Raw genomic sequence first — 25,919 nt, forward strand, 5'->3', positions numbered from 1 at the left:
TTTTTTTTTTTTTTTGTATTTTTTTAGTAGAGACAGGGTTTCACCGTGTTAGCTGGGATGGTCTCGATCTCCTGACCTCGTGATCCACCCGCCTCGGCCTTCCAAAGTGCCGGGATTACAGGCGTGAGCCACCACGCCCGGCCGACCTACTCACTTTCTACATGTTAGATGTGGACTTAGTGCACATGCATAGGTGCACACGCATAGGTACACACGTGCTCAAACAACTTCTGCCATTTCCCATCACAACTTTTGGCTAAATCATTGGGCACTGTTTACTGCTGACCACGTGGATGTTATTCAGTGCTGAGCCTAGTGCAGTAATCAGCCTTCCCTGCACATTTGCTTCCTTTTCTGTGTACTTACTGATATATTTTCCAAAGATCCAGCAACTCTATCATGCACATATCATAATTTTGCTCTAGTTTTGTTTTATTTACCTGGACTTCAGCCTTTGACACCTATCCCATTGTCTTTTTCCTTGGTTGTGGATTCATACCTTTTTTACACCTTGTCACTTTAGTGAGATTTCAGGAGAAAGAGGATGCCAATGTTTGTGGTCATTCTGCTATGTTAGTTGCAATTCTTTTTATTTTCAAAGTAGAACAGCTGAGTAGAGGTAACTACTGAGTAGCTGTTCTACTTTGAAAGACAAATTTGTTAAAATGTTTTAAACATAAATTTTAAAATTTATCACAGATTTTTAAAAAAATTTTATTTATTTATATCATTCAAAATTCAAAATGTTCCTAACACAGAGAAATGGTAAACATTTGAGTGATGAATATGCTAGTTACCCTGATCTGATCACTATATCTATTGAAACATGACCATGTACCCTATGAATATGTACAATTATTATTTGCCAATTAAAAAATTAAAAGAAAAAAATTTTTAACTTACTAAAAGACACAAAAATAAAAAGTATCTCTCTCACATTTATCCCCTTGTCACCTAGTTTCCCTCTGCAGAAGTAATCAATATTATTAGTTTCTTGAGTATCCTTCCAGAATTATTCAATGAGTGTATATTTCCCCTTTGTACACAAATAGTTGAATTCAACAGAGATGATTTTGCATCTTGCTTTTTACTTAACAATAGATCTTAGAATTCATTTCATGACAGTTCTTTAAAAACATATTAATTTTTTTTTTTTTTTTTTTTTGAGACAGAGTCTCGCTCTGTCGCCTAGGCTGGAGTGCAGTGACGCGATCTTGGCTCACTGCAACCTCCGCCTCCTGGGTTCAAGTGATTCTCCTGCCTCAGCCTCCCGAGTAGCTGGGATTCTAGGGATGCATCACCATGCACAGATAATTTTTTTTTTTTCCAGTAGAGACGGGATTTCGCTATGTTGGCCTGGCCAGTCTCGAATTCCTGGCCTCAAGGCATTCTTTCACCCACCTCAGCTTCTCAAATGCTGGGATTACAGGCGTGAGCCACTGCACCTGGCCTTATTCATTTTTTAAATGGATGCCTTATATTCCATTGTATGAATGACCATCGCTTAATCAATTTTTTTTTTTTTTTTGAGACGGAGTCTTGCTCTGTCACCCAGGCTGGAGTGCAGTGGCGCAATCTCGGCTCACTGCAAGCTCCGCCTCCCGGGTTCACGCCATTCTCCTGCCTCAGCCTCTCCGAGTAGCTGGGACTACAGGCGCCCGCCACCACGCCCGGCTTATTTTTTGTATTTTTAGTAGAGACGGGGTTTCACCGTGGTCTCGATCTCCTGACCTCATGATCCGCCCGCCTCGGCCCCCCAAAGTGCCGGGATTACAAGCGTGAGCCACCGCGCCCGGCCCGCTTAATCAATTTTCTGTTGATGAAAATTTGTTTCCAGTCTTTTCTATTACGAATAGTGCTACAGTGATGATTTTGTACATAAGTAATTTCCTGCTGTGTTAATATACCCATTAGGATAGATTTCTAGAGTAGAATTTCTGGCTTAACACAGAATTTAGACTTTTAAATGTAATACACCATTTTCTTATGAATGCAAGACATTCTATGAAATGCAAAATACTTGATTTTCTTTTTTATTTTTTGAGATGGAGTCTTGCTCTGTCACCCAGGCTGGAGTGCAGTGGCACGATCTCGGCTCACTGCAACCTCCATCTCCCTGGTTCAAGCAATTCCCCTGCCTCAGCCTCCTGAGTAGCTGGGGTTACAGGTACACACCACCATACCCGGCTAATTTTGATTTTCTTTTTTAATCAAGTAACAGGTTACAATTCATTTCCCCCCTCTTTCTATTCTCACCCTGCAGGGGCAACCAAAACAGATTTGGATACAAAAGGAAGCTCTGCTCTTGGCAGTGGATTTCCCTTTATATTTAAGATATGCTATATTGTTTTCTTCCTTTTTCTTCTATTTTAAAAACCTGCCAGGCGTGGTAGCTCACGCCTGTAATCCCAGCACTTTGGGATGCCAAGGCAGGCAGACAACTTGAGCTCAGGAGTTCAAGACCAGCCTGGCCAACATAGTGAAACCCCGTCGCTACTAAAAATACAAAATTAGCCAGGTGTGGTGGTATGCACCTGTAATCCCAGCTACTCCGGAGGCTGAGGCAGGAGGATTGCTTGAATCCGGGAGTTGGAGGTTGCAGTGAGCTGCGATTGTACCACTGCACTCCAGCCTGAGACAGTAACAATAATAATAATAAAATTTTTAAAATAAGAAATAAAAACCTAAAAGGGCAGATATGAAATATTTTCTTATAGTTTCTTAATAATAACTTTTTGAGATATAAGTCACATACCATACCATTGATCCACTTAAAGTGAACAATTCAGACCAGGTGTAGTGGCTCACGCCTGTAATCCCAACACTTCGGGAGGCTGGGGTGGGAGGATCACTTGAGTCCAGGTGTTTGAGACCAGCTTAGGTAACATAATAAGACCTCGTCTCCACAAAAAATAAACAAAATTAGCCATGTGTGTGGTAGCACACACCTATAGTCCCAGCTATACTGAAGTGAGAGGATAACTTGAGCCTGGGAAGTTGAAGCTGCAGAGAGCTGTGATTATACCAAAGCACTCCAGCCTGGGCGACAGAGCAAGACTCTGTGTTAAAAAATAAAAAATGAGGCCAGGTGCAGTGGCTCACGCCTGTAATCACAGCACTTTGGGAGGCCAAGGCAGGCGGATTGCCCAGCCAGCCCAACATGGTGAAACCCCATCTGTACTAAAATACAAAAAATTAGCCGAGTGTGGTGGTGTGCACCTATAGTCCCAGCTACTTGGGAGGCTGAGACAGGAGAATCATTTGAATCCGGGAGGCAGAGGTTGCAGTGAGCTGAGATTATACCACTGCACACCAGCCTGGGCAACAGAGTAAGACTCCATCTCAAAAAAAATAAAATAAATAAATAATGAAATAATGAAATAAACAATGCACTGGTTTTTAGTATATTTTCAGAGTGTGTAACCATCACCACGGTCAACTTTAGAAGTTTTTAAAATTTTGAGACAGCGTCTCCCTCTGTCACAAAGGCTTGAGTGCGGTGGTGTTGTGCTAACTCACTAAACCTTGAATTATTGGGCTCAAGTGACCCGCTTACCTCAGCCTCTCAAGTAGTTAGGACTACAGTTGTGCACCACCATGTCTGGCTAATTTTTTTTTTTTTTGAGACAGAGTCTCGCTCTGTCACTCAGGCTGGAGTGCAGTGGCGCGATCTCGGCTCACTGCAACATCTGCCCTCTGGGTTCAAGCAATTTTCTTGCCTCAGCCTCCCAAGTAGCTGAGAGTACACATATGCACCACCATGCCCTGCTAATTTTTGTATTTTTGGTAGAGATGGGGTTTTGCCATGTTGGCCAGGCTGGTCTCAAACCCCTGGCCGCAAGTGATCTACCTACTTCAGCCTCCCAAAGTGCTGGGATTACAGGTGTGAGCTGCTCTGCCCAGCCTATCTGGCTAATTTTTAAAATTTTGTAGAGATGGGGTCTGGCTATGTTGCCCAGGCTGGAATTTTAGAACAATGGCCCCCAACCTTTTGGGCACCAGGAACTGGTTTCATGGAAGACAATATTTCCATGGACAGGGCGGTGTTGGGAGGGCGGGGATGGTTTCAGAATAAAACTGTTCCACCTCAGATCATCAGACTTTCCATTCTCATAAGGAGCACACAACCTAGATCCCTTGCATGTGCATTTCACAATAAGGTTCACACTCCTGGGAGAACCTGTTGCCTCCAATGATCTGACAGAAGGCGGAGCTCAGGCAGTAATGCTCCCTTGCTGCTCACCTCCTGCTGTGTGGTCCCGTTCCTAACAGGCCATGCCCAGTACCAGTCCACAACCTGGGGGTTGGGGACCCCTGTTTTAGAATGTTTTTATCACCCCAGAAAGAAACTTCATAACTATTAGCAGTCACTCCCCACTTCCTCAAACTACCACAGCCCTAGGTAACCACTAAATCTACTTTTCCTATGTAAAGATCTGCCTATTCTGGACATTTCATTTCAATGGAATTATACAATGTGTGGGTTTTTGTGTTTCTTGCAGTTTTGTTGGTAGAAATATCTGTGAGTTTCAAGTGAGTAGGTGGTTTTCCGGGTTGCTGTGAGTATTTTGGGAGGTTGTTATCTGCCCAGGAGAAATGAGGCAGGTTAGTTTTGAAGTAGTAATGGCTTAGCAGTTCCCTGGGATAGAGCAAGTTAGCAAAGACATTTTAGAATTAGACTGACTTTCCTGTTAATGCAAGAGTACCAAGTAAAAGTACACGACACGCAAACTCCTTTTGCTACTCAGAATCACTGAGTAACATGTTGTGGGATCATCTTGAAGTCAACACTGTTTTGATCAAAATATGTTTGTGGCTTTCAGGGAAGTCTTGGGGGAAGAAAAAAACAGTTATTTTACAAAGTTGACAGTCTGTTTTCTTACATGTAGTTATTGTAATAACTTTTTTTTTTTTTTTGAGACAGAGTCTCACTTTGTCGCCCAGGCTGAAGTGCAGTGGCGCCATCTCGGTTCAATGCAACCTCCACCTCCTGGGTTCAAGAGATTCTCCTGCCTCAGCCTCCTGAGTAGCTGGACTACAGGTGCACGCCACCACACCCAGCTAATTTTTGTATTTTTAGTAGAGATGGGGTTTCACCATATTGGAATGGATTTATTTTGCCTAGGTTGATACATTCACTTGGCTTACTGAAATCACCTCCAGGTTCAAATGACTTTGTCTCATTTTCCGCACACCAACATGCCCAGCTAATTTTTTGTATTTAGTAGAGATGGGGGTTTCACCATGTTGGTCAGGCTGGTCTCGAACTCCTGACCTCAGGTGGTCCACCCGCCTCGGCCTCTCAAAGTGCTGGGATTACAGGCATGAGCCACTGCACCCAGCCTAACTTTTTTTTTTTTTTTTTTGTGACAGAGTCTTGTTCTGTCGCCCAGGCTAGAGTGCAGTGGTGCGATCTCTGCTCACTGCAAGCTCCGCCTCCTGGGTTCACGCCATTCTCCTGCCTCAGCCTCCTGAGTAGCTGGGACTACAGGCGCCTGCTACCACGCCCAGCTAATTTTTTCTATTTTTAGTAGAAAGGGGGTTTCACCGGGTTAGCCAGGATGGTCTCGATCTCCTGACCTCATGATCCACCCACCTCGGCCTCCCAAAGTGCTGGGATTACAGGCGTGAGCCACTGCACCCGGCCGCCTAACATTTTTTTAGTTACGTTAATTCACCAATATTCTATGTACTGCCTCCAAAAAAAGTTCAGAATGCTTCTGTGAACTCTTCCCAGTTTGGATTCACTTTTACCTTCTCTGTATCTCATCTGTTGCACCACATCCTAAAATGCAGTTTCCTACAATCAGAGCAGAAAGAAGTCTCTCTCACACAATCCTTTGGGTCTCATTGCCAAAGGGATTGATGTGTGATGTTTTCTTGGATCTTGTGCTGACCCAGAAATTACCCCATTTTCAAGTCACAAAGGAATTATCAAGTGTGATGGGCCCATGGTCATGTGAAGGTTATGGCCATGCTTCCACAGAGTGTCAAAGTACAGAAAGTTTTTTTGAAATAAATAAAAACAGCCACACAAAATCTCATCCCTTTCATTTTTATACAATCTTAACCATCAGGTATGACTCTCTTCACTGCTTGGTAGGTAAAGGGGGAACTGCTCTTATTCTCCAGGGATTTATAAACTCATAGGTGGCACCTGTATCCTAGAAGGTAAAACTCAAACAGCCAGCCATTTGGCAGCCGTCCGTGGAACAGGCCAGCAGGAAGATAAACAATTGCTATTAGATCTGGGACTATGGGAAGCAAGGAAACTTGGCTTTGCTTTGGCAACCTTTTTATGGAAGACTGGGAGAACTAAAAGCTCCCTAATGAGTTTAAAGTTTAGCATTATAGGAAAAGCAAAAAAAATCTGAAAAATCATTGTTAATCTGAAAAAGGGTGTGTTAGGATTATTTTAATTGAAAAACAGTCCAACTGGCATGAGCATTAGAGGATGTTTATTGGCTTTTGTATCCAGAAAGTGGAGGGGGTAGGGTACACCTGGGTCCCGGAGATGAAAATATGCCATCGGATCTCTTCCTCTTCTCCCTCCCTCTTGGGCTGGCTCTCCTCTGTGTTGGTGTCATTCTTGGGTGGGCTTTTTCCACGTGGTGGCCACTGGCAGCTCCAGGTTAGTCTCTTCAACGGGTGGTGGGGAGGGGAATTTATCTTTCCCAGTAGTGTCAATGTGGGTTTCAGGATCAAATCTCATTCCCCGTTCGTGAACCAATCATGGTGGTGGGGATGGAATGGAAGATCCTAACTGGCCAGCCTGGGATACAAGTTCACACCTGGAGGGGGAAAAAGTGGTATAGTTAGCCCACTCAAACCACACAGACTGAGAGTAAGAAAGGGATATTTCTCCAAAAGAACACCATAGTGTTGTTACCAGAAGAGAGAGTAGATGCTATGTGTAATCACATGTCTGCCCACTACAGAGAGGAAGTCCAGAGCTCATTTGGCCAGGATAGTATGTTCACAGAAGTAAATGACTGTTCTCTACTAAAGACTGAGAGAAAATAGGAATAAACAACAGTAAGGGCCGGGCATGGTGGCTCACGCCTTTAATCCCAGCAATTTGGGAGGCCGAGGCAGGTGGATCACCTGAGGTTGGTAGTTTGAGACCACCCTGACCAACATGGAGAAAACCTGTCTCTACTAAAAATACAAAATTAGCTGGGCATGGTGGCACATGTCTGTAATCCCAGCTACTCAGGAGGCTGAGGCAGGAGAATCGCTTGAACCCGGGAGACGGAGGTTGCAGTGAGCTGAGATCACGCCATTGTACTCCAGCCTGGGCAACAAGAGCAAAACTTCGTCTCAAAAAAAAAAAAAAAAAAAAAAAAAAAAAAAAAAAAAAAAAAAAAAAAAAAAAAAAAAAAAAAAAAAAAAAAAAAAAAAAAAAGACTATGTTAAACAACAGTAGGAGGGACTTTAGTAATAGGTTTCAGAAAAGCTAGAAATAGATCAAAGTTTTATAAAGCAAATCCCATTTTTCCACTGTTTTCCATTGCAAAGTCATGACTACATTCCTAAAAGGAATTTAGATTTTCTGAGTTGAGAACTTCTGATTTTAGAAAGTAGCTATGGGCTGGGCGCAGTGGCTCACGCCTGTAATCCCAGCACTTTGGGAGACCGAGGAGGGCGGATCACCTCAGGAGTTCGAGACCAGCCTGGCCAACATGGTGAAACCCCATCTCTACTAAAAATACAAAAATTAGCCAGGCGTGGTGGCAGGCACCTGTAATCCCAGCTACTTGGGAGGCTGAGGCAGGAGAATTGCTTGAACCGGAAGGTGGAAGTTGCAGTGAGCTGAGATCACGCCATTGCACTCCAGTTGGGTGACAGAGCAAGACTCCATCTCAAAAAAAAAAAAAGTTATGATAGCTGCAAATCTGTAATATATACCAGGCCTTGTAATATATCAGTGATATAACACCTGCCAGAATTGCAGTTATGGAGGTCTTTTAGAAGTTGGAGGCTATTTCTGTTTTTCTTTTTTATTTTTTTGAGACCTCACTCTGTCACCCAGCTGGAGTGCAATGCTGCAATCATAGCTTACTGCGGCCTGGAACTTATGGGCTCAAGCAATCCTCCTGCCTCGGCCTCCAAGTAGCTAGGACTACCGGCACACATCATCACACCTGGCTAATTTTTTAAAAGATATTTTTATAGAGGTGGGGTCTCCCTATGTTGCCCAGACTGGTCTCAAACTCCTGGCCTCAAGTGATCCTCCCACCTCAGCCTCCCAAAGTGCTGGGATTACAGGTGTGAGCCTCTGCACCTAACCCCCTCTTCTTTCTCTTAGCAAACAATTCATTTACCCTTAGGCCTCAGACATTTTTTTCTTTTTTTTGAGACACAGTTTCACTATTGTTGCCTAGGCTGGAGTGCAATGGTGCAGTCTCGGCTCACTGCAGCCTCTTCCTCTCGAGTTCAAGTGATTCTCCTGCCTCAGCCTCCTGAGTAACTGGGATTACAGGTGCCCAATACCACACCCAGCTAACTTTTTGTATTTTTAGTACAGACGGGGTTTCACCATGTTGGCCAGACTGATCTTGAACTCCTGACCTCAAGTGATCTGCCCACCTCGGCCTCCCAAAGTGTTGGGATTACACGCGTGAGCCACCGCACCCAGCCGATGCAGACATTTTTTTCTATGCTACAGTATTCCATAACTCCGTGTTGAACCTCCAAGGACTTCTTCGTCATTTTATATAATAGAGTGAACTACAACTACAGTGTCACATTTTGGCAACAGTGTTGTGCCACAGCCTGAATCTCTCAAGAGCAGAGCTTCTGCTTGCGTAAGATTGGAGCCCATTTTAGGACTAAAGTCCTAAGATGGACTCTGGATTGGAGGTGTGGCTTAGGACCACATGCAGAGGTGTTGGCTTAGGACCACATGCAGAGACTTCCCAGGCTCTTTGGAAGCAAGAAAAGGTAGGGGTGGGGAGAGCAGAAAGGAGGATGGGCAGACAGGTGCGGCCCTCAGCAGGTGCTCCGCCTTCACAGCTCAGCAGATGCAGCGGATTTAAGAAGCCAGTGAAGAGTGTGGATGTGATTTAGAAGAGAATGGAATCACAACCTATAACATGAAAAACTGCACATAGACTTTGCCTGCAAGGCTGTCAGTTTAAACACAAGAATGGTAAACTTAAATGAAAAATAAGTATGGATTTCTCAAGTATTTATATTACTTCTTCCCCATTCTCTCTTTCTTAATTCCTGAAATTTATATCAGGACTGTATATTTGAACCCTTTTTACTCATCTATCCATTCATCCATTCATTCCTTTAGTAGGTAGTTACTGAGCACCTGACACGTGCTAGGACTCTTCTAGGCATTGGGGATACAGCAGGGAACAAAAGAAAATCCTTGATTTTATTATAGAGTTCACATTCCAAGAAGGAAAGCAGACAATAAGGAAATACACAACCTGTCAGGTGATATTAAGTGCTAAGACAAACGAAGCAGGGTGAGAGGAGTAAAGAGTGGCAGGGGAAGGAGGCTGCTGTTTTATATGTGACAAATGTGATCTGTGAGCAGAGACATGATAGGGTTTGGGAGCAAGCTGTGAGGCCACCAGGAGGAGCAGCAGCCGATGCAGAGGGGAAGTGAGGCTGCCTCCTCTGGGCCAGGATCACTTGGTCTACTGGAGAATAGCAAGGAGGCCAGGAAGCAAGGGAGAGTGTTAAAAGCTGAGATCAGAGAGAGAACAAAGGAAGGCAGGGGGTGGGGACTGCTCATATTCAGGGGAGAAGGGAAACCACTGAGGGGTCTGGGCAGAAGAATGAAGGGCCCAGACTTATTATTCAAACCAAATAGCTCCATCTGCAATGGATGAAAAGGGTAGAAGCAGGGAGACCAATGAGTAGATTATTGGAGAAACCCAAAGCAGAGTTGATGGGCCAGGGTGCTTGGGGTAGAAGTGGGTTCTCATCCTGGAACCCCTATTTCTACCTATTCCTTCTTTACTTTTTTTCTTTTTCGTCACTGTTCTTTATAGTGTGTAACCGTTTTCCTGTTCTCTGCTAAAGACTAATGAGAGAAAATAGGAATAAACAACAGTATAGACATGAATCGTAGAATTTGTAGTTACATAGTTTTGAGGCCGACCAGGGGTTTTGTTCTGGATCTGTCTGGTCATCTCTCACCTCCCTGCCACCCCTAAAAAGGTTGCTGAGTATGGGGCTGGGCTCAGATTATGATAACACTGTTCCCAGGCTACACATTTGGAAGGTGCTGCTGTGGATGGGAGAGAGGATCAGCAAGTCCTACGAAGGGGGACCCAGGGTCAGGGTATTCCCTATTTCTGTTGATTAGGAAACTCAGCCATGAGCTTAGATCTAATATTGATCATGTCCAGGATGCTTTGAAAATGTTTCCTTGTGGAAATTGCTCCCATCACTGGCAGTTCTACAGAGGGAAATTATACAGGAATGGAGAACTGCAGCAAAGGCAGGAGGCACTGCCTGGATCATAGAACGTCAGTGCTGGGAGTGACCTTAGAGATCATATCAGGCTGGGACTAGACAAATGCAGGAGTCTCAACTACCAGGCCCATCTTCGTTCCACTCACTATGCTGACTCTCCAAACAATAGGCAGCCCTTGCTGGGAGAGCTGTAGAGATGGTTTTCAGCGTCTCTGTGTTCATCCCATCACAGGGTGACTGGTTTATTTGATTTTTGATCCTAAAGAGTAATGAATCCTTTCTTTTTGTTTTCAACCCCAGGGGTTGCCCTGCTCTCAGACGTCTATCCTGAGAAAATCTTGCCGGATTTGTTGGCTCAATATGACAGCAGCAAAGACAAGCACACACCAGAGACCAGAATGAAAGTCGGGGAAGTCCTTATGCGAATCGTCAGGGCATTAGGTGAGTTTTCTTGTTCCATCCACCTGGAAAAGGGTGGAGGATCAGTTTGACTTTGAAACCAAAATGTGTGTACCTGGGGGCTTGTTCCACTAGCGGGTGAGGGTAGTTTGAGGGCTGGGATGAACTAGTACCCCTTTAGGAATTTAGGAAATATTCAGATGCCTACTATGACACTGAAAGCAACAATGTCCTTTTTCTTAAAACTGCTTAGTCTCTGGCCAGGTGCGGTGGCTCCTGCCTGTAATCCCAGCACTTTGGGAGGCCGAGGCAGGTGGATCACATGAGGTCAGGAGTTCAAGACCAGCCTGGTCCACATGGCGAAACCCTGTCTCTACTAAAAATACAAAAATTAGCTGGGCGTGGTGGTGTACGCCTGTGATCCCAGCTACTCAGGAGGTTGAGGCAGGAGAATCGCTTGAACCTGGGAGGCAGAGGTTGTGGTGAGTCGAGATCACACCACTGCACTCCAGCCTGGGCAACAAAATGAGATTCCATCTCAAAAATAACAACAACAACAAAAAAACTGCTTAGTCTCCTTCCCCGGGAGCTGTGTTGGGCCCTGATTTTCAATGGAGCTGGAATTAGAAGTCTCACACTTGAGCAGCAGCAAGCACAAAAGGAAGAGGAATGTCAGCTGGGCACCATGGCTCACACCTGTAATCTCAGCACTTTGGGAGGATCGCTTTAGGCCTGGCAGGAGTTCAAGACCAGCCTGGGTAACATGGCAAAACCCCATCTCTACCAAAAATTAGCCGGGAGTGGTGGCACACATCTGTAGTCCCAGCTACTCAGGAGGCTGAGGTGGGAGGATCACCTGAGCCTGGGAGGTCGAGGCTGCAGTGAGCAATGATTGTACCACTGCACTCCAGCCTGAGCAACAGAGCGAGACTCAGAAATAAAGAAGAGGAATGTCAAGCAGGGAAGGAAGAGTGCTGACTCTTGCTGAATGTCTACTGTGTGCCAGGTTGTCCATATATATAATCTCATCTAATTTCCCAACAAATCTTGTAAACAGGCTGTTACTAAACCTGTTTTACAGATGAAGAAACTGTGGTTCATACATCTTCAGCAATTTGTCCAAGACTCATTCAGCTGGTAAGTGATAGTGCTGAGAATTGAACCACCAACTTGAAGGAAGTTGCTCTAAGCTGTATAAGCTGACAATAGTAGTTAAGGGATAGGCTCTAGACTTACACTGCCTCACTTGAAATCCTGAACTGCCGCTGCCTTTTTTTTTTTTTTTTCCCGGTAGAGGTGGGGTCTCACTATGTTTTCAGGCTAGTCTCAAACTCGTGGACTCAAGCAATCCTCCCACCTCAGGCTCCCAAAGTGGTGGGATCATAAGCATGAGCCATTCTGCTTCTTATTGGCTGTGTGATCAGGGAAATGTTTCTTTCTTTTCGTTTTGTTTTGTTTTTTTCAAGACAGGGTCTTACTCAGTCACCCAGGCTGGAGAGCAGTGGTGCATTCACGGCTTACTGCAGCCTCAACCTCCTGAACTCAAGTTATCCTCCCTCCTCAGCCTCCCACATAGCTGGGACTACAGGCATATGCCACCATACCCAGCTAATTTTCTATTTTTTGTAGAGGCAAGGTCTCACTATGTTGCCGGGGCTGGTCTCAAACTCCTGGGCTCAAGCAATCCTCCTGTCTCTGCCTCCCAAAGTGCTGGGATTACAGGCGTGAGCCATCGCGCCCAGCTGAGGGGAATGTTTCTTAACCTTGGGTGCCTGAGCGTTCTAATGTGTAAAATGATGATATTATTGGTTTGGTTTTTGTTGTTGTTGTTGTTATTTTTGCAACAGGGTCTCCCTCTGTTGCCCACATTGGAGTTCATTGGCACGGTCATGGCTCACTGCAGCCTTGACCTCTTAGGCTCAAGGTATCCTTCTACTTCAGCCTCTTGAATAGCTGGGACTAGAGGTACATGCCACCACGCCTGGCTAATTTTTGTATTTTTGTAGAGATGGGGTTTTACCATGTTGCCCAGGCTGGTCTTGAACTCCTGGCCTCAAGCAGTCTTCTCACCTTGGCTTCACAAAGTGCTGAGATTACAGGCATGAGCCGCTGCACCCAGCCAGAATGAGGATATTAATAACACTTAACTCATAGGGCTGTTGTAAAGATTAAATAAGGTAATTCTTATGATGGTATTTGGCATACAATAAGGGCTCAGTAAAATTTTATTTTTGCCTACACAAAAAAGATTTAAACATTTTTTAAAGGTTAAAAATGAAGGAAAACAAATATTTTTTGCTGTTTATTGAGTGCTTATATGAAGCTAGGAGGTGGGACCCTAGGGAACAAGGACAAAGAAAACAATAGTTCATTCTGAAGAGAGGGGTTAAATTAAGATGAATTTCTCCATAAGCCAGCAAGTACACTTTGAATATTTTTATACTGGGCTGTATAACATAGAATTGAGAGAAGATTCATTTATTTAACCTGTGCTCCATAGACTTAACCATTAGCTGTCACACTGAATATCACTAGAAGCCTTAAAATAAGGCAAATCAATCATACAGGTGAGAGCCAGTGGTGTACAGTATCCATTTGAGCCAGCTAGCGGCCATATTGAATTTTGAGAATGAGGTTCCATTTTAGGGCTGTGTTCTTGTCATGCATGGCCTATATCAGATTGTGTTATAAAGTATAGCTATTGGTGGTTAATATTTGGCTTAATAACAGTGCCACACTTCTATTCTTTAAGTGATATCAGCACTTCTTAGGTACTGCTGTATTTGTCCTTGGCTTTTTAGTAATTCCATCATATACTCACTAGCCTATTATCTAAGGCAGAAAAAGAAGATATCTCAGCTTCAGCTTGGGCAATTTGTCTGTGAGCTATAGTAAAACTTGTAAATTTTATTCTTTATCCGGTAGGAGAAGATTTTGGAGAACAAAGTGGAAGTGGGGTAGCTTTTTGCCACTTGCATCAAGAGATCACACTGAATTCCTCCTTCATCAGCACGTCAGAGGATTTATAGAAATTCCATATAGCCATGCACTGTTTGTATGGACATAGCCCTTAATTTTCCTAATTTCTAGGTGACTGTTCTGGCTAAGGTTGATAGAACCTAGGTCTCCAACCACTTAAATCCTTTTATCAGTGAAAGGACAATTACTTGAGAGTGAAATTTATTTTGTTTTTTTGTTGGTTTTTTTTTTGTTTTTTTGTTTTTTTTCTGACCAATGGATTCATGTCACAGAGAGTGAAATTTATTTATTTATTTATTTAATTTTTTTTTTTTTTTTTTTTTTTTTGAAATGGAGTCTTAGGCGGGCATGGTGGCTCACGCCTATAATCCCAGCACTTTGGGGGCCAAGGCGGGCGGATCACGAGACCGAGACCACGATCAAGAGATCGAGACCATCCTGGCCAACATGGTGAAACCCCATCTCTACTAAAAATACAAAATTAGCTGGGCGTGGTGGCACGTGCCTGTAGTCCCAGCTACTCAGGAGGCTGAGGCGGGAGAATCTCTTGAACCTGGGAGGCAGAGGTTGCAGTGAGCTGGGATTTCACCACTGCAACTCCAGCCTGGCAACAGAGCCAGACTCCGTCTCAAAAAAAAAAAAAAAAGAGATGTCTGTCACCCAGACTGGAGTGCAGTGGCGCCATCTTGGCTCACTGCAGCCTCCGCCTCCTGGGTTCAAGCGATTCTCCTGCCTCAGCCTCCCGAGTGGCTGGGACCACAGGCCCACACCACCATGCCCAGCTAATTTTTGTATTTTTAGTAGAGACAGAGTTTCACCACGTTGGACAGGCTGGTCTCGAACTCCTGACCTCAGGTGATCCGCCCGCCTTGGCCTCCCACAGTGCTTGGATTACAGGTGTGAGCCACTGCACCCAGATGAGAGTGAAATTTAAAAATACATTTTTTTTCTAAGAAGAAAGATGAACTTTCTATATTTGCCTTAGTTCTGAATTTGGATCTAAAACATGCCAGACAAGTACACCATTATAATAAATCATTCTCTCATAGTAGGTGTGAAGAGTATACCACTGGGATTATCAGAGCTGAGAAGAATATAAACCATACATAGACAACATCAGCGTAACATGTGTTTTCTCTGGTAGACCTCTACCTTTGGGATGATAAACACTAAAAGTACATATTTCAGAGTCCCCATTGGCCAGTCCAAATCATTTCCTGGGGTGAAAGTGGAGGTGGGGATGAAGGGCTGCATGGAGTTGAGAGGCCTTACTCCTCCTTACATACTCTTGTAATTAGCCCAATTTCCAAAACAGCCTTCTGGCATTTCAAAGCAAATTCCACTAATTCTCAAAGTTCCCTTCTTTCTGTAGCCTACTCTTCAGAGTGTCCAACTGTAAACATAGCCTTAGCTTTAACTGCTAGTTTCTGTTTCATATCATCAACTTGTCCTGGTGCATAGATGAAGTGGTGTATTGAAATCCTTTGAATAACATTAAAGCCCAATTTGACAACATATTCAATATTCTTTGTTTTCTAGTGTTGTGGAAATGCTATGAACAGCCACTTGGTAAAGCTTCTCTAATAAGTCCCCTAGTTCCATCAGCCTAGGCCTTGCTCTCTCCCCCCCTCTACCTCTTCTCTGCAGTGGTGGGAGTTGGTGGGAGAATGCGGCCCACCCGTGGGAGCAGGGTGCAGTACACTATGTTACCTCTCTGCATCACCCTAGTTCCCTAGCCACACCTACTTGTCTTCCTGCCACTAGATCATGGTGCAAAATCAGCAGGAGCTTTTTTTCTTTCCATTAAAAAAAATTGAGGTAATACATATATACAGTAAAGTATATTAAGTATATGTTTTTTTTTTTTTTTCGAGACAGGGTCTCGTTCTGTTGCCCAGGCTGGAATGCAGTGGTACGATCATGGCTCACTGCATCCTTGACCTGTCAGTCTGATCTGCCTCCCTCAGCTTCCCGAGTAGCTAGGACCACAGGTGTGCGCCACCATACCCGGCTATTTATTAAGTTTTTTATAGAGATGGGGTCTCGCTGTGTTCCCCAGGCTGATCCCGACCTCCTGGGCTCAAGCGATCCTCCCATCTCCACCTCCCAGTGTGCTGAGATTAAGGCATAGACCACAGCACCCAGCCTGAAGTATATGAACTTTTTTTTTTTCTTGAGATGGAGTCTTGCTCTGTCGTCCAGGCCGGAGTGCAGTGATGTGATCTTGGCTCACTGCAACCTCCACTTCCCAGGTTCAAGGGATTCTCCAGCCTCAGCCTCCCGAGTAGCTGGGACTGCAGGCACGTGCCACTGCGTCCAGCTAATTTTTGTATTTTTAGTAGAGATGGGGTTTCATCATGTTGGCCAGGCTGGTTGCAAGCTCCTGACCTCAGGTGATCCACTCACCTCAGCCTCCCAAAGTGCTAGGATTACAGGCGTGAGCCACTGCGCCAGGCCCAGGAATATTTTCGAAGATATTTATTGCTAAAATGTCTTCCAGAGAAGTTGTGCCAGTTTATATTATCAATGTTTGTACCCTCAAAAGTATGATATATTCTATGTATTATCATTTTTAAAAATCTTTATCAAGGAGATATATAAAGGAATGCTATCTTGTTTTTATTTTCATTTATTCAATTGATAAGGTTAAATATTTTCCATATATTGACTAGCTAAGATTCTGTGTATGGGGAGGGTGTGCATGTGTGTGTGAGAATTACATATTCTAGTCCGTTGTTTTTTCATTAGGGTATCAATTTTGTTTTTTGACTTTTTTTGTTTGTTTGTTTTTGTTTTGAGACAGAGTCTCGCTCTGTTGCCCAGGCTGGAGTGCAGTGGCTCAGTCTCAGCTCACTGCAACATCCGGCTGCCAGGTTCAAACAATTCTCCTGCCTCAGCCTCCTGAGTAGCTGGGACTACAGACATGTGCCACCATGCCCGGCTAATTTTTTTTGGTATTTTTAGTAGAGGTGGGGTTTCACCATGCTGGCCAGGCTGGTCTCGAACTCCTGACCTCGTGATCCGCCCTCCTTGGCCTCTCAAAGTGCTGGGATTACAGGCGTGAGCCACCATGCCCTGCACTTGTTTTTTGATTTTTAAAAGTTTTATGTGTTTAAAGATCTTGAACTATTGACATTTATATCATAAATATTTTCTTTTAGTTTGTTCATATTTTCTTTTTCATTTTGTTTTTGACACACAGAAGTTTTTAATTTCAATGAAGGTAAATCTATCTTTTCCCTTATGATTTTTCTCTTATATAGAAAACAGCTTTCCCAAACCAGGATTACATAAGTATGCATCTATCTGTCTGTCTGTCTCTCTCTCTCTCTCTCTCTCTCTCTCTCTATATATATATATATATATATATTTTTTTTTTTTTTTTTTTTTGAGATAGGGTCTTGCTATGTTGCCTAGGCTGGACTTGAACTCCTGGGCTAAAGCAGCTACTCAGGACTCCGAGGTGGAAGGATCTCTTGAGCCCGGGGGTTTGAGGTTGTTATGAGTAGCTGGAACTATAGGTGCATGCCACCACGCCCAGCGAGGCTTTATATATTTTTATGTCTACTTTTCAATGTAGAAAATATTGTGGAAGGAGGCTGGGCAAGGTGGCTCATGCCTGTAATCCCAGCACTTTGGGAGGCCGAGGTGGGCGGATCACAAGATCAGGAGATCCAGACCATCCTGTCTAACACGGTGAAACCCCGTCTCTGCTAAAAATACAAAAAATTAGCCGGGCATGGTGGCATGTGCCTGTAGTGCCAGCTACTCGGGAAGCTGACGCAGGAGAATCTCTTGAATACAGAGGCGGAGGTTGTGGTGAGCCGAGATCGTGCCACTGCACTCCAGCCTGGGCAACAGAGTGAGACTCCATCTCAAAAAAAAAAAAAAGAATTGTGGAAAGATTTTGGTTCAGTCTCTTTTATTTAAGGAACAATTTAGGAGTTTTTGTACTCCTAGAAATTTAATCTTAACACGTTGTTAAATTACCAATCATTCCAAATGTTTTTCCATCTGTTTCCTCTTATGTGGTCCAATGTCAATGTTGACAATAACTTGTGGATTGTTACATGTCATTGCATTTCTTTTTTCTCTTTCTTTTTTTTTTTTTTTTTTGAGACAGAGTCTTGCTCTGTTGCCCAGGCTGGAGTACAGTGGCGTGGTCTCGGCTCACTGCAACCTCCGCCTCCCGGGTTCAAGCAATTCTCCTGCCTCAGCCTCCTGAGTAGCTGGGATTACAGGCATGCACCACAACACTTGGCTAATTTTTGTATTTTTAGTAGAGATGGGTTTTTGCCATGTTGGCCAGGCTGGTCTCGACCTCCTGACCTCAGGTGATCCACCTGCCTCGGCCTCCAAAAATGCTGGAATTACAGGCGTGAGCCACTGCACCCAACCCATTGCATTTCTTAGAACTTTTCTTAAAATATAACATATTTTCTGTATAGTAATATGTTCCTGATATTACTATTACTGCACCCAAGGTAATGAATTGGTCATTGAGATGTTACTTGGCAAATTGAATTAAATCAAAAGGGATTATTAAATGCATCTTTGTGGGTATTTCCTTTTGCCATTGCCTAGAGAATTAATCCGATCTGCTGTAGACCACACTCCTTTCTCACATATGCCTGATGCCTGATTTGGAATGCTCCAGAATTCAAAACATTTTGAGCACTGACATGACACACTCAAAGGAAACGCTTATTGGAGCATTTTAGATTTTTGGATTAGGGATGCTCAACCAGTATATATTCTGCAAATACTCCAAACTCCAAAAAAATTCAAAATCTGAAAAACTCCAAAGCATTTCTGTCCCAAGTGTTTCAGATAAGAGATACTCAACCTATGTCTTCTCTTTCTTTGGCAATGTCTGGAGACACTTTTGGTTGTTAGAACTGGCTGGGGAGGGGATTATTATGGCATGTAGTAGAGCCCCTGGATACTGCCAGGCATCCTAAAATGCATGAGATGGCCACCTACAACAAAGAAGATGTGGCTCAAAATGGCAGTAAGACCTCTGTTGAAACACCTTGTTCTAGAGCCCACGTGGGCCATTCTGTTTCTCTCAAATGTGTTAAATCCAGGGCTGCCACATATAATTATGCAGGTTGTTCACTGCTGTATAAATTCCTAGGGGCCTCATTATATGAATGGCATGCCCTGGAGTTGTATAATATACAACCTATGCAGTCATCCTGCTGGCCCTGACTAAATTCTAGCCTATCTCATACCTTTTTTTTTTTAGACAGAGTCTCACTTTGTCGCCCAGGCTGGAGTGCAGTGGTGCAATCTCGGCTCACTGCAACCTCCGCCTCCTGGGTTCAAGCGATTCTCCTGCTTTAGCCTCCCGAGTAGCTGGGATTACAGGCGCCTGCCACCATGCCCTGCTAATTTTTGTATTTTTAGTAAAGACAGGGTTTCACCATGTTGGCCAGGCTGGTCTCGAACTCCTGACATCAGGTGATCCACCCACCTCAGCCTCCCAGAGTGCTGGGATTACAGGCATGAGCCATGAGCCACCATGCCCTGGCATTTTTTTTTTTTTTTTTTTTTTTTTTGGAGGGACAGGGTCTCACTATGTTGCGCAGGCTGGTTTCGAACTCCTGGGCTCAAGCAATCCTCCCACCTCAGCCTCCCAAAATGTTGGGATTACAGGCATGAGCCACGGTGCCCTATTTCACCTCTAATAGAATCTTCGTATATATGCCTCTTACCCTTTATTTCCTTCCTTTTAATAGACCATAAAATGAACTAAAGTATATTTTTAGATTATCCTTTGTATTTAGAGAATATTTAATGTTCCTTGCTAATATTTATTTCTCCTCCAAAGGGATCAGAAGAGAAAATGAAGTTTTTTTTTTTTTTAGATGCTTTGTTGCTCCTGCATCACTTCAGGATGCCTCAGATTTGCAGATCTTGTTATTTCTTTTTTTTTTTATTTCGAATTTTTTTAGAGACCCAGGCTGGTCTCAAACTCCTGGCCTCAAATGATCCTCCTGCCTTGGCTGCTCAAAGTGCTGGAATTACAGATGTGAGCCACCACACTGGGCTGAAGTTACATCTTATTCGTATGTGGCTCTCATTTGGATCCCCAGCTTGGGTCAGAAATCCTTGATGGAAAAACAATTTATGTCCACCTCTGCCCATAGTAACACCCAAATACTCTCTGAATTCTAATTTAGTTTCCTGTTTTTGTCAATTTCTAAGTCATATAAATTCCTGGGTTATTTGGTTGCTGTTTCTAATGCTCAAAATTCTTTATCTTGAAAACGCTTATTTTTTTTTTTTTTCTTAATCCTGGGGATGGGACATTAATGTAGTCCAGTTCAGAAACGTTAATTGAGTAGCTACTGAGTGGTTGGGTTCTGTGCCTGTACCTGGAAACAGGAGCATGAAAAAGCAACAGTCTCTTCCTGCAAGGAGCTTATCATTTAGAGGGAGAGGTCAACTCATACACAAATTGTATTGGTAAGAAGCCCGGCCCATGGAGGGAGAGGCCTGTATAGAGTATTGTGGGGCACAGAAGAAATGGTCATGTCTGTCCTTTTTCTTCTCCAAACCCTGCAGTTGAGTGTGGCAGTGTGCTACAAGGCTACATCAGTTCCTCATCATCATCACAGCACAACAGTTCCGTTTTTGAAAAATAGCTTTTGTAGGGCTAGGCGCGGTGGCTCACGCCTATAATCCCAGCGCTTTGGGAGGCCGAGGCAGGTGGATCATGAGGTCAGGAGATCGAGACCATCCTGGCTAACACAGTGAAACCCCGTCTCTACTAAAAATACAAAACAATTAGCCAGGCATGGTGGCGGGCACCTATAGTCCCAGCTACTCGGGAGGTTGAGGCAGGAGAATGGCATGAACCTGGGAGGCAGAGCTTGCAGTGAGCCGAGATCACACCACTGCACTCCAGCCTGGGTGACAGAGCAAGATTCCGTCTCAAAAAGAAAAAAAAAAAAAAGAAAAATAGCTTTTGTATGATAGTTTTCAGAGATTTCCATTTCACAGCACAGGCTTAAATTCAGGTGAAAAGGGAGGTTGGAAGTGTGAATAATTGGATACCAGTCTGGGAGTTTAGCATTCATGGATTTCAGCAGCAATAAGCAACAGTCAAGCGTTAGAGCTCACATATTTTTAAAGAAGAAATTTTCATCAAAACTCAGGATCAAATGAAATGCTCCCTGCCGAGTCTGCCTAGGCTGGCATCAGTGTAGTTCAATTCAACAAACATTTATATTAATATAAATGGAAATACTAATATGGCCAGAATTGAAGGTTGAAATCCAGACTAAGTAACCATTTTTCCATTCCTGTTTCTCTTATTCTTTCTCACATCAATTTTTGGATGGCTATAACTTATTACTGATATAATAAGGGGAAGGGAAAAGTCTATAGATTGAACTATACTTCCTACTTATATTAGACAGTTTGGATTTTTTTTTCAAGATAGGATCTTGCTCTGTTGCCCAGGCTAGAATGCAGTGGTGCCATCACTGGCTCACTAGAGCTTCCACCTCCTGGCCTCAAGCCATCATCCCACCTCAGCCTCCCGAGTAGCTAGGACTGTAGGCATGCATCACCATGCCCAGCTAATTTTTTTATTTTTTTGTAGATGTGGGGTCTCACTATTTTGCCCAGGCTGTTCTCAAACTCCTGAGCTCAAGTGATCTGTCTGTGTCAGCCTCTCAAAGTGTTGGGATCACAGGTGTGAACCACCATACCTGGCCCTGAAAGATATTTAAAAGTATGAAAAAGAAAATAATAATCTATAATTTCACTTTGAAGTAACTACTCTTTGTTTACATTTTGATGTATTTTCTTCAAGCTTTTTTTTTTCTCAGAATTGTAGTACGTATATATACTGCTTTTTTTTTCTTGGTTAACATTATTTGTAAGTACTTTCCTATGTCATTAAATATTTCTTTGTTGTTGTTAATTTTTTTTTTAATAGAAATGGTGTCTCACTATGTTGCCCAGGCTGGACTCCCAACACCTGGGCTCAAGTGATCCTCCTGCCTCGGCCTCCCAAAGTGTTAGGATTACAGGTGTGAACTATCATGCCTGGCCTATTTCTTGAAAATATAATATAGACTGTGTTATAATCTAATTATATAACTACCTGAATTTATTATACTTTTATTTAATTATCTCTGGGAACATATTGTTTAATTAGGTTGTTTCTAGTTTCTTACTGATTATGACAAGTGTGCTGTTGATTATTCTTACATATAACTCCTTTTGGTGATTCTTTGGTTCTTTCCTTGGGATTGGTTTCTACAAGGGAAGTTATTAGGTCAACATATACTTCTTTTTTTTTTTGAGACGGAGTCTCGCTCTGTCGCCCAGGCTGGAGTGCAGTGGCGCGCTCTTGGCTCACTGCAAGCTCCGCCTCCTGGGTTCACGCCATTCTCCTGCCTCAGCCTCTCCGAGTAGCTGGGACTACAGGCGCCCGCCACTACGCCCGGCTAATTTTTTTGTATTTTTAGTAGAGACGGGGTTTCACCATGGTCTCGATCTCCTGACCTCGTGATCCGCCCGCCTCGGCCTCCCAAAGTGCTGGGATTACAAGCGTGAGCCACCGCGCCCGGCCCAACATATACTTCTTGATATTTAGTGCCGGCCGGGTGCAGTGACTCATGCCTGTAATCCTAGCATTTCGAGAGGCTGAGGCAGCCAGATCGCTTGAGCCCAGGAGTTCAAGACCAGCCTGGACAACATGGCGAAACCCCATCTCTATACAAAAATACAAAAATTAGCTGGGGGCGTGGTGGCAGACACCTATAGTCCTAGCTACTCAGGAGGCTGAGGTGGGAAGATCACCTGAGCCTGGGAGGTCAAGGCTGCAGTGAGCCATGATTGTGCCACTGCACTCCAGCCTAGGTGACAGAGTGAGACCCTGTCTCAAAAAACACATTTTTAAAATTTAATTTTAAAAGATATTTAGTGCCAAGCTGTCCTCCAGAAATGTACAGTCTTTTCAGCAGTGAATTAAACTGCTAATATCTCATAGAGAAAAACTATTTCATAGCTTCAGACTAAATGTTTTTTGGGTTTTGTTTTGCCTTTTTTCTTTCTCTTCTGACACCTTTGGTATAAACTAAATGTTTAACCCTGACCAGCCATCTCCAAAATGTGCAGCTTTGCTCCCAGAATCAAGGAACCTGTCAGAGGAGGTGGGTGGGTGGAAGAGGGGAGAGAGGGACTGAGGGATACATGACTCAGTGTGAACCCTTTGCATCCCTGGAAGAGCAAGTCAGAGCTGGTGGTGTCATCATGACATACAAAGAACAGTACTTCTTAATTATTTTTAGAGGCAGAATGTAGCCTTGTAATCAGCAAGCTAAGACAAGTTCCAGTTTACTCTAGGCCAGAGACGTCTAAAAGTCAGAACAAAAATAGCCAGATTCATGTTACTCCATCTGAAGAGTTTGCTTTTAGGAGAGATTCATATTTTGAATGAGGACTGAGGGGTGGGAATTAAATCTCTGATCTCTTCTGTTGTATGCCACAGTAAGTAGAGTGACCCCCAGGAATCCTGAGGCAAAGCAGCTCCTCAGATTACCCTATATTCTAGGGAAAAGGGTGAGTCCTAGGCTTTACGGGGTGTTTCCGGCTGTAAAACACCCTGATTCAATGTGCTTTGTCAACTCTTTGCCATTTCACCTGCTTGATTTTTGTGTTTTAGTTTAGCAATCACTTTACCCCTTCAGTTCATCCAAGTGATGAGTATTGGATGGCCCCAGGTCTCTAATGGTTCATGCAGCTCCAGAATGAAGCCATGATCGAATTTAGAAAATCTGTCATCTGGGCCGGGCGCGGTGGCTCACGCCTGTAATCCCAGCACTTTGGGAGGCCCAGATGGCAGATCACTTGAGGTCAGGAGTTCGAGACCAGCCTGGCCAATATGGTGAAACCCCGTCTCTACTAAAAATAAAAAAATTAGCCAAGTGTGATGGCACACACCTGTAATCCCAGCTACTCAGGAGGCTGAGGCAGGAGAATTGCTTGAACCTGGGAGGCAGAGGTTGCAGTGAGCCAGGATTGCACTACTGCATTCCAGCCTGGGGACAGAGCGAGACGCCTGTCATCTGTCTAGCGTGGAGAAAATTCAGCCCCAAATTCTGCTCTGACAGATACCTTCTTCCAGCCAGCTGGAGAAAACAAAGGAAAATTGAATAATTGGGTTTGTCTAGCAGGCTACTGTGAGTTCCAATTGGCTTCACCTGGTAGTTAAGATGAGGGAGGAAGTTTTAAACAGCTGCATATTTTATAGGCTGGCCATAACACAATTGGCATCATTTATTCAACCATTCTTCTGTGGATGGGTATCCACTTTTTTCTATTTTTTTTTCCTATGATATACAGCTCTGCAATATAAATTCTCATCTATGTGTGCTAATAAAAATATATTTTTATATGTGTATATCTTGTATACATGTACATGTTAAAGTGCTAGAACCTTTATTTCTTTTCGGTTGATTTTCACCAAAGTGGAATTACTGGGTCATAGGCTATTTATGTTTTAAATTGTTTTTTGTTGTTGTTGCTGTCGTTTGGGGTTTTTGAGACAGTCTTGGTCTGTCGCCCAGACTGGCATGCAGTGGCATGATCTCAGCTCACTGCAGCCTCTGCCTCCTGGGTTCAAGCAATTCTCATGCCTCAGCCTCCCGAGTAGCTGGGACTACAGGCATGTGCCACCATGCCCGGCCAACTTTTGCATTTTTAGTAGAGATCGTGTTTTGCCATGTTGCCCAGGCTGGTCTCCAACTCCTGGGCTCAAGCGACCCGCCCACCTTGGCTGAAGTATAGTGCTGGAATTATAGGCATGAGCCACTGCACCCAGCCTTTAAATTGTTTATATACTAACAGATCTTTTCCTAAAATTTTAAGTGACATGGGGCTTTTAAAGCCATCTGCTGTGTCTTTTGTCAAATAAAGAAAAATATCTTTTGAAAACTGTGTTTGTTCAAAGTGAATGGATGAAGAAAGTCCTTTTATATTATTTTGTTGTTTGTCCTGATTGCGTTGTGAGAAACGAATTTGTTTTTGTGGGTTTCATTTGTATTTTCCTGGTGACTAATTATACTGAGCAACTTTTCATATGCTTGTTTTCTATTCATGTATCTCTTTTGTGAAGTAACTGAGATCTTTTTGCATTTTTTAATTGGGCTAGTTATCTTCTTATTACTGAGTTGTGAGGGTTCTTTATATGTAGTGGAACCTCTCTTGACCCCACATCTTCTAACTCTCACCCTAGTTATCTGGTCTCCTCCAGAGTAAAATTCTTGGAAAAGCTGTCTGCCTTGCTGCCTCCACTTTCTCCCTCCCCATTCTCTTCCCAGGTCACTCTAATGGGTCTTTCATCCCCAACATTCCTTTATCCGCCTAAATATTGACAAGCCAGTGATCAGTTATTCCTCCTCATATGACTCGACTTTCCAGTAGCACTTGATATGTTTGACCACTCCTGCTTTTTGAAACACCTTCTTCTTCAGGCCTTCCTGACAATAGACTCACCTATTTCTCCTGCCACCTCAGAGCTGCTTTTCCTCAGTTTTCTTTGCTGGCTCTGCCCCCACTAACAGATCTCTCAAGTTTGGAGTCCCCCAGGGCTCTGCCCTTGGTCCTCTTCTCTCTTCCATGCACGTAGTGCTACTCAAGACGTTAACATTTATGAAGCCCATTTTATAAGTGTTTTTAATAAAAGTTTATACTTTTCTTATCCTAAGAAATTTTTGTTTACCTATTTTCTCCCATTTTTTCTTCTAGAATGTTAATGATCTTAGCTTTTATGTTTCAGTCTATGACCTGTTTCAATTTTTCAATTTAATTTTTGTGTTTGGTGAATGGTTAGAGTTTAAGTTCTCTCTCTTTTTTTTTTTTTTTTTTTTTTTTTTGAGACAGGGTCTCATTTGCCCTGTCTCCCAGGCTGAAGTACAGTGTTACGATCACAGCTCACTGCAGCCTGAAACTCCAGGGTTCAAGTGGTCCTCCCACCCAGTCTCCCAAGTAGCTAGGACTACAGGTGTGCACCACCATGTACAGCTAATTTGTTTTTTGATTGTATGGGGACAGGATGTCAATCTGTCTTCTAGGCTAGAGTG

The 25,919-nt window shown here is 43.5% G+C and overlaps 1 protein-coding gene across 6 annotated transcripts in view; it reads left to right on the forward strand.

The window, feature by feature from the left end:
* Nucleotides 1–25,919, forward strand: part of TANGO6 (transport and golgi organization 6 homolog) — a 241,790-nt gene that overhangs the window by 110,917 nt on the left and 104,954 nt on the right. For 5 of the 6 annotated variants that reach the window (XR_004248798.2, XM_032157750.2, XM_058441145.1 and 2 more), the window contains one exon: nt 10,738–10,878. Coding sequence is in view for 5 of the 6 variants with exons in the window: in XM_032157750.2 (XP_032013641.1) it covers nt 10,738–10,878 (141 nt within the window). In the remaining variant the exon portion in view is untranslated. Of the gene's footprint in view, nt 1–10,737; nt 10,879–13,761; nt 13,923–25,919 lie in introns of those variants that run through there. The other variant, XM_032157749.2, reaches the window with a different exon arrangement.

This window comes from Hylobates moloch, unplaced genomic scaffold, assembly GCF_009828535.3.
Source record: "Hylobates moloch isolate HMO894 unplaced genomic scaffold, HMol_V3 SCAFFOLD_6, whole genome shotgun sequence".
NCBI classification, from domain to species: domain Eukaryota; kingdom Metazoa; phylum Chordata; class Mammalia; order Primates; family Hylobatidae; genus Hylobates; species Hylobates moloch.